The sequence below is a fragment of the Phragmites australis genome, chromosome 3 (assembly GCF_958298935.1).
Source record: "Phragmites australis chromosome 3, lpPhrAust1.1, whole genome shotgun sequence".
NCBI classification, from domain to species: domain Eukaryota; kingdom Viridiplantae; phylum Streptophyta; class Magnoliopsida; order Poales; family Poaceae; genus Phragmites; species Phragmites australis.
In genome coordinates, this window is record NC_084923.1 from 27,125,826 (window position 1) to 27,134,473 (window position 8,648).

Below are 8,648 nucleotides of genomic sequence, written 5' to 3' on the forward strand. Positions count from 1 at the left end.
GACAAACTGTGAATGCCGCATCTCGCGTACACATATGTAATCCGGGATGTCTCGCTTTCGTTTTGCCTTTCCCAGAATTACTTAATTAACTTATATACATAATATCAATCAATTAGCAGCAAATTAAGCAACTGCCTCCGGTTTACTCTCCCTCCCTCCGTCCCTCTAGATCCTTCGGCGGTGTCAAGTTGAACTTGGCCAGTCAAAGATCCAAACGACGCGCTCCACCTCGCTGCAGCCCTCGTTAGTTTGTTACTGCTAGGGAGGACTCGGCACCAATCCATCCCTTGCGAACCGCTCCTCCTCATTCGCCTCCCCACTCGTCTTTTATAAGGAGCAGATGGCTCTCTCTTTTCCCTCCTGTTTCTTCTGAGAAAGGAGAAAGGAACGCACTGTGTATGTGTGTGTGAGAGAGAGGGACAGATTGATCGAGAGGGCTTCCTGGTGCTCGATGTGCAGAATCAGGGCGCGGCAATGGACTTCCCCGAGTTAGCGAAACTGGCCTTCTCGAGGGTGCAGAACGTGGAGCCTGATAATGTCGGCAAGATCCTCGGTTGCATCCTGCTCAGAGAGCCGGACGAGGACGAGATGGTCCAGCTCGCCTACGGCACTGAAGCCGCGCTGCTCGCCAGGATTAACGACGCCAAGGCCACGCTCGCCGCCATCTACGCGAGATGCTCCGTGCAGCACCACCACCAGATCGGTGCCGACAGGGGCGCCGCCGCCGCTGGGTACCACCCGGTCGGCAGGATGCGCCACTTCTCACCCGCGGCCGCCGCCTTCGGCTTCCACGTCCAGTCCCAGTACTGGCCGGACTCTGCGCCGGTGCCCGCGGCGCCGAAGGCCCAGCAGGACTTCGCACAGCACGTGCTCGTTGACGCCGCCGCCGCCGCCGAAGGCCACTACGCGCTGCAGAACCAGAACGGCCTCGAGGACCACCACTACGACGCCGTCGGCGGATACTACTACGCCACGGCCGAAGACGGGTTCCACAACGGCAGCGCCGGCGGGGGACTGCCGGTGAGGGATGCGGGTCGGCGGCCGAACGGCCTGTCGATGCGGCGCCCCTGCCATTACTTCTTTAAGGGCATCTGCAAGAACGGCCAGAACTGCCACTACTCGCATCACCAGGTCTACTCCGACGGGTTGGCCGACGAGCATCACCACAACAACGGTACGACACCCGGTTCGCTCGAGACATTAGAGATGGAGATCACGGAGCTGCTCAATTCGCGGAGAGGGCAGCCTGTGTCCATCGCCTCGCTGCCAACACTCTACGGCGAGAAGTACGGCAAGGGCCTCCAGGCCGACGGCTACCTTACGGAGAGCCAGCGCCACGGCAAGGCTGGGTACAGTCTCACCAAGCTGCTCTCCCGCCTCAACAAGATCAGGGTCATCGAAAGGTGATATTGATTTTTAAATCTAATCAATATTTTGGATTTGGACATACATTGTTCGTTAGTTATTTCTCTTAATTGTTGCATTGCGCGGCGATGCACGCAGGCCGCATGGGCAGCACTCGGTGGTTCTTACGGAGGACGCCGCCAGGTACACGGAGCTCAGAGGCGAGAGAGGAGGCGACATGGGCTCCGCCCCGGCCAGCTCGCACCAGATATACCTCACCTTCCCGGCCGAGAGCATCTTCACCGAGGAGGATGTCGCCAATTACTTCGGGTACATATATGATCTATCTATCTAGCTAGCTACTGGACGATGATATCAATTCTCAAGTTCAAGATGCATGTTTGGTTCTGATCTGAATCGTCATTGTTTATAAGTGACACGACACTGCTTGGCGCTTGTGTGGACTTGCGTTTTGCAGGCAGTACGGCCCGGTGCGCGACGTGAGGATCCCGTGCCAGGAGCGGCGCATGTTTGGGTTTGTGAGCTTCCAGAATCCGGAGACGGTGAGCACCATTCTCATGAGGCGCAACCCGCATTTCATCTGCGGATCAAGGGTACTCGTTAAACCCTACAGAGAGAAATCCAAATGCATCGAAAGGTAATGCCTGATACTGGAGAAGAAATTAGTAGGTCATAATTGTTTTCGCTTGTACTTTTAGATAGTATATGTGTGTTGTGAGTTGTGACAAGCAATGTGTTCCAGTTACCCCAGGCCGTACGTAGACAAGGTCAAGCCGATGCATTACTACCCTACGCGCTTCTTCGAGATTGATCCGGAGTTTTATCCTGGTAATGATCGAATAACCTGCACTTTTGATTATTCTCAATAAATTAATTGGGGCTACTTCTCAGCTGCGCTCTTACATCAACTTTGCACGTTCCAGGAGAATATGAATCTTCAAGCAGTATTATGAGGAAGCAATTAGCAGAGAAGCGTGAGAGACTGATCGAGCTCGAGCGGAAGCGCCTCGCGGGTACAAGGCTCGAATCGGTTCCACCGCAGTTCGCCTACTTCGATTGCAGCATTGAGGACGTCAATCCCCTCAATTCCCTCCCAGCAGGTTGGCAATGGCATCATTTCTCATCTTGGAATTCCTTCTTTAATCCGATCCCCACCAAATTAAGTATTTTTCTGCGTATTTTTTGCTGATCAGATTCCAAAGATGTCGACCTGATGGACCATCCCCTCATGACACCGGATCCACTGGAGGTTGTCTCAACGGGCCAAGCTCCTCAAAGGCAGGCAAGCAACAACTACGATGAACAAGAGAGGTATCTCCAACTAAAGCACGGTCAACATTATACGCCATTTCTTGCATTGCACACGCATTGTGCTTTTCGTCATCTTAATTGTTCAATCGATTGCTCCATTTCTAATTGCAGCAACCAGATTGAACTCCTCCCGGAGAGTCCATTTGCGTCGGCGGCACCTGCTGGAAACAGCATATCCGCAATCATATAATGGGCAGGGAAAAGAAATAAAGCATCCTGGACCTTCAATCATTAATTCATTTCATATCCTGTTCAGGTCCAAGGGATGACAGCGTTCTACACAGGAGACAGAAAAGCAACAGTTTTTGTTGTAGAGAGAGAGAAGAAATCTCACAGCTGGTCAAAATTAGGAGGCACAAGACAGAGTGTTCATTTTATACTTTAGAAGAGGGAATGAAAAACAGCAGCAGCTAGCAGTAGTAGCATGAAGAGTGAGGACAACTACAGAACAAGCCACAATGGTCATAGAAGTGTGTAGTCTGACTATAAGGGATAGCAAATAATGTCATATGCTAATTAGTTATAGATACCCTGCTATATAAAATATAAGTTAGTTCTCAGATCACTTATTTTCCTATTTTTATCTCATCTAATAAAAATCCTTAAAATTCGTACTCACTTTTGTCATCCATCCTCATCCTCCAGCCGAATATAAGACCTATTTTAATAATAGAAATATATTAATTTATAGAGAAATTAACAGATAATCTCCTTCCTTTTCGAATCCCATCTAAAATCAAACAACAATATTACTCTAACGTATTCGTCCAGCAGTGCTCCCATATCAAATCCACATCTCCACTTTAAGTTTATGCTTTATGTTATCGTATCTAATATGTATGTTTTCATTGCAACCTGCATACATTTAGCTGATAAAACATTATGATAGATATTGGTGTTGTACCTTTTGTTATTAATGTGTAAAAAACGAACATGGGTGATATGGTGTTTTATTTACGAAGGTAAAAGTAAGAAGCGACATATATAGATGATGTGATGCCAATTTTACCGTGCAAATAATACTCAACAGAAATGTACCAGTCCAGGCTCCTTTTTGTACTTTCAGTTAGTAGTGAAGGCATAGTTTTCGTTTCATGCTCTATTGCTTGTTAATTTGCGGCATTCGCACTATTATCTTTGGATCGCGTAGTTCGTTCGAAACGAAACTTTTGGATGCATAAGAATCTGTCCGGTTGGCTTTTACTCTCACGCCACTGCCATGAATGGTCCAATGCGATCCCACTTCCATACCCATTGTTAATGCTACAAGTGTGCCTCAGTAGCAAGAACCACTGGGAAAAAGGCAACCTTTAGTGCCCTCTGTGATAGTTCAGGCTGCAGTCATAAGAGTCGCCTGATATTCGTATGAACCTTCAAGTGGCTCTTGCTTTCCCTTTACCATTTAGGAACAAACTGAAATAGTCTAACACAAAGGGCACAAAATATCTCTTGGTATTTGATGTGACTAGGCAATGAATTGATTGACCGTAACAAACAGTTGCGATCGCTTTGTTGCCCAATGGCCATCATGAACCATGATCCAACCTCAGAATTTTGAGGTGCTTCTGCTGGAGCGAAATCTTGTATGGATAGTGTTATGGATCTAGTGGGGTCATGCTCTGCCTTTTGTGGCTCTCATCCCTGTTGGTGGCTTGCTAGTAGGATAAGATTGATGTGACCAACTGAAACAACCACACTGCAAAACATCAAATGATAGGAGTATTTTCAACATAAATACAATATTAGGATCACAGAAAAAAAAAAAAGCGGTAGTCTTACTCAAATAATTTTTTTATGAGCTGCCACGTTTCAAGTGGCTTTCAGGAAAATTAATTGATGATTTTCCGTTAAGAGAATAACTCATGATAAGGGCATGATATTGACTTAAATGTTAAATAGCCATGGCTTCATATAGAGAAGGGCTGCTCCTGATGGTTCTAGAAATATCTGTGATCACATAAAATGGATTTTGGGAAAAAAAGGTTTCATTTCCTTCTGGGGAAGAACCCTAGTGTTGTCATTTGTCAACATGAATCCACGATCACCTGGATCCCACGTGGGCCCTGACTATGACAATATGCTAAAACAGAATCACATGTTTCGGATTGCGATTGTCGTGCATTGCGACTGATTTGTCCTTGTTTTTGCTGGTGAGCTGTACTCTTTTTTTTTTTAACTCATTGAGCTTGAGACTGCCCCATATACTAATCATAGACTTTGAGTAAATTCCAATGTTAGCTGGATAAAAAGAAAATACGTAGCCATCTATTCACCGTGGGACCGGATTCACTAATAGAAAAATAATTTATACAGACGGATCGAAAATCCCTTGTGGATCACTTTTTGGAACCGTTTGTGAAAAAATAGCTCGTTGTTAGAACCGTCTGTACTAAGTTTTTTAGAGTAAAAAAATCTAAAAAAATATTTTTCCTATCCACACAAGCTCTCTATATTATTATGTAGGCTTGGTCGCAAGTCATATAATTTTTCACACAAAATATCACGAGCGCGTTTTCTAGGCATCGAACTCCCAACCTCTAACCTGTAGTTCATTGTTGACTATTGTATGAAAATAATCTATATAAGATATACGCTTAAAACGAGTGGGACACTATTAGTATAGAAGGTTCTAGTACTAATATTATACACGGTTCTAGTTTAGAAACATCTATATTGTTCGTTTTTTTCAGATGGTTCTAATTTAAACAGTCTATAAGAAATGAACAATACAAATAGTTTTAAATTAGAATTGTACGTACTATTAGTAAAGACGGTTGTAGTTTATAACCGTCTGTACTGTAGTGTCCCACTTTGTTGTAACTATTTGTTGCTATTTTCTCAAATGGTTCTAATTTGAAGACGTCTGTAGTACCCTTTATATAGATGGTTCTATAGATCCGCATGTAAGGGGTGTTCCACAAAATAAATTCTGTAGTAGTGATTATAATAATTCAGATTTATTCTAACTACAATTTTACCATGTAACGTACACAAGATAGATGAATCAGGAAAGAACAGAGGTTCACGTGGCTAGTTGAAACTCAACCTAGGAACAAATCGATCTCTTAAAACTAAAGAGCTGTAGGTGCATAAGGTGACTGAGATATTGTGGTTGTCTCAGTCACATTTTGTGGCAGTTGGACCAGAATCCAACAACTGTACAGAGAAAACCCTTCCTTTCCTTCAAATTGCCATATTAAACCCACGAAACCTGATCGCCCCACTTAACCTTATTCGGCTTGTGTTAATTGGGCTTAACTGCTGCTGCTCATTTGTTATCGGACTGATGCAACAATCCGGATCCGTTAACAGGTCGAGCTTTAAGCAAGGCCCTCCTTTTTTGTTGTTGTTGGGCTATATTCCTAAATTGTGGCTTTGTTTGTCTGATTTGAGCCTATTAAAATATGATGTGGTTTTTCTGTGTTGTCAAGCATTGTAGGGCAAAAAAAATTATACTTTGCTGTCACAATTACAAATGTTGTGGGATGTACTCAAGCCCGTTTACAACCTACAGCTTATTGTGATAGAAAATAAGCCCAAAATTTGTTGGGCCTAGAAAATATTTTAGCCTTAGTCATAACTGCAATTTTATTAACATAATTACAAATTTTGTAGGCTGTATTAAAGCCCGTTTACAACCTAATGCATACTGTGACACAAAATGAGCCTGTTTGTAACATTTGGACAGAAATTTATGGGCTCGTTTGTAGCAATATGACATACAAAGAAACAAAAAAAGACAGCCTAGTCTTTCATTAAAAAAATTAATGAGCTTGTTTTATTCTTGACATGCATAATCCAGTTTATTATAGCCATGCATAATCCAATTAAAAAGTAACTACTCAGAATACAATATGTAGATTCACATTCATTATCAAAAGTACATATACTTTAACAAAATATAAACTTCGATGTTTTGGTAGATTGAAAGCACAAAAAGGAAGGAAAGAGAAAAGGAAGTAAAACCCAATTGCAGCTAGAACAGTTAGAGTTTCTTTTGAAACAAGAAGACACAGTGACCAACTGAAACACATACATGATTATTTTTAAGTGGGGCAGAAAGTAATCATCTTTAAATTACAAACACAACAAAATTATCTAAACACAAAAAATGCAAAATCTAAATCAGAATCAGAATCAGAATTTTGCCCAGAGACAGAACAAACAGGTCTGACATGAATAAAATAGGCCTGTTTGACCATCTGGGCTTTTGATTTCAAGCAAAATGAACAATTTGGATGAGAACAAAAAGATGAAATTCAGTCAAAATGCAAGAGAGTAGATAACTTTAACCAAATATATTACACCGACATATTAGATAATATGTTCATAATACAAACAAAATAGTAGACGGTTCATATTATAGACAACATAATAGATAAGTTCATAATTGCTAGCTAGTTAAAGTAGCATCAAATATATATAAGAAGTTTAGATGTCAGCAGATAGATAACATAATATTTCTTGATAATTTCTAGATGACATATGCCACATTCCCTCTAGAGAACCCTCCTGATGTTCATCCTTGCAGCAGCATCCTGATGCCTTGTTGCAGTTGAGCACACATGTAAATATAACTTGGTCCTGCTCATCAGAAGTGAACATATGTTTATACAGATACATCAGAAGTGAACATATGTTTATACAGATACAGAGCTTCAGCTCTTGTAGCAATAGAGGACAAAAAAATGTTGTTATGGGGATCAAAGGCAATCAAGAAGTTGTTGTGAGGACCCAAGGCATATTGGCAAACTGCTGCAACAATCATTCACAGACTTGGATGAACCTGGCGTCCAGACACCATCAGCAGACGCTCCTGAGGGCTAGCAACGAGTACAAGGTAACGAGAAACAACACTGTTGAGCCTCACATGCCTCCTTCCTCTATACTTCTTCCTAAAAAACAATAATATTGCTAGAAAATAGATTATTTATCAATCTAAACATTTCCACACAAGCATAGTATTGAAATCACAATAACATCTATTTAAACCATTATATGTATCAATTCAACAAAACAAAATTTGGATAAAAACTTATATTACAGAAGGAATATATACAAATTACAACCTAATTAATTGTAATAAAAAATGTTATACTGTAAATAGAGGTCTACAAAACTGTAATGTCAGAGTTAAGATTAGTGATCTACTTATTTACAAAATGTAGAAGCAGTGAACAGAAAAAGCTTAATTTAGTCCATTCATGTTGAAGTTGAAGAAACAATAAAGCTCTAGTAAATAAAATGAAACACAATAGAGACATCAAAGAAATAGATATGTGACAATGTGAAGAACACCTTTATTAAAATTTATGTTATATTAAAAGAGGAACCTTTCAGAATGGAAGTTAGGATCCTATATATTTGAATACAACAACGGGAACGACTTGACAATACAATCTATCTATTGAAATGATGTCAGGTAAAAGAAAAGCACAATACAAAGTAGCATATCTTTCGCATAATATATAGAGTGAAAGTCTTTTATCTATGAACATCAACAAAGAGAACAATGATTCAGAGGTAATTTATGTTGAGTAGAAGAAACAAAAACATAAATAAGGAACTAAAAAACATATTAGTTGAGATCAGAAAAAGTTTTTATCATATCACTTTTCCACACAAATTGGCATTGTAAGTGGTGGTAATGAACACTGAGCAAAAACCAAGAAGTCATGATAGACACCTATAAAACAGGAATAGTACACAACAAGATATTGACCAAATAAAGATTTTACAATTAAATAGAAAACAATTGAAAGTCTTAAGTTGAATATTCACGCATAGATAGTACAAACAGCCCCCAATTATACAAACATAAGTCATTGAAGAGTGACACATACAACACATAGTCCAAAATATCAAGTATAACTAAAGGGAGCAAGAATATAGTATAATAGGAAATCAGTGCACATGAAACCAAATCATTGGTGATTATGTGATTTAATATGCAAAATATATATAACTAGTTC

General features: G+C 40.9%; 1 protein-coding gene across 2 annotated transcripts; it reads left to right on the forward strand.

Annotated features, from left to right (window-relative positions):
• Window positions 1-252: 252 nt before the first annotated feature.
• On the forward strand, window positions 253-3,241 carry LOC133912750 (zinc finger CCCH domain-containing protein 54-like). 2 transcript variants are annotated; one of them, XM_062355641.1, is made up of 7 exons: window positions 253-1,403; window positions 1,504-1,674; window positions 1,823-2,002; window positions 2,108-2,193; window positions 2,289-2,465; window positions 2,559-2,676; window positions 2,933-3,241. In XM_062355641.1, exons 1-7 carry the CDS (start codon window positions 475-477, stop codon window positions 2,943-2,945), a joined length of 1,674 nt encoding a protein of 557 aa, XP_062211625.1. In that variant the 5' UTR covers window positions 253-474; the 3' UTR covers window positions 2,946-3,241. The 2 variants fall into 2 exon arrangements, with proteins under 2 accessions (XP_062211625.1, XP_062211624.1); XM_062355640.1 differs by having other exon boundaries at window positions 254-1,403; window positions 2,788-3,241.
• Window positions 3,242-8,648: the final 5,407 nt, after the last annotated feature.

Excerpts from the sequence above, each read along its gene's own strand:
- LOC133912750 (XM_062355640.1), top strand. The coding sequence starts at position 475 with ATGGACTTCCCCGAGTTAGCGAAACTGGCCTTCTCGAGGGTGCAGAAC. Across the intron at positions 2,194-2,288 it reads TGATCCGGAGTTTTATCCTG|GAGAATATGAATCTTCAAGC; the intron begins GTAATGATCGAA and ends TGCACGTTCCAG. Across the intron at positions 2,677-2,787 it reads AACTACGATGAACAAGAGAG|CAACCAGATTGAACTCCTCC; the intron begins GTATCTCCAACT and ends TTCTAATTGCAG.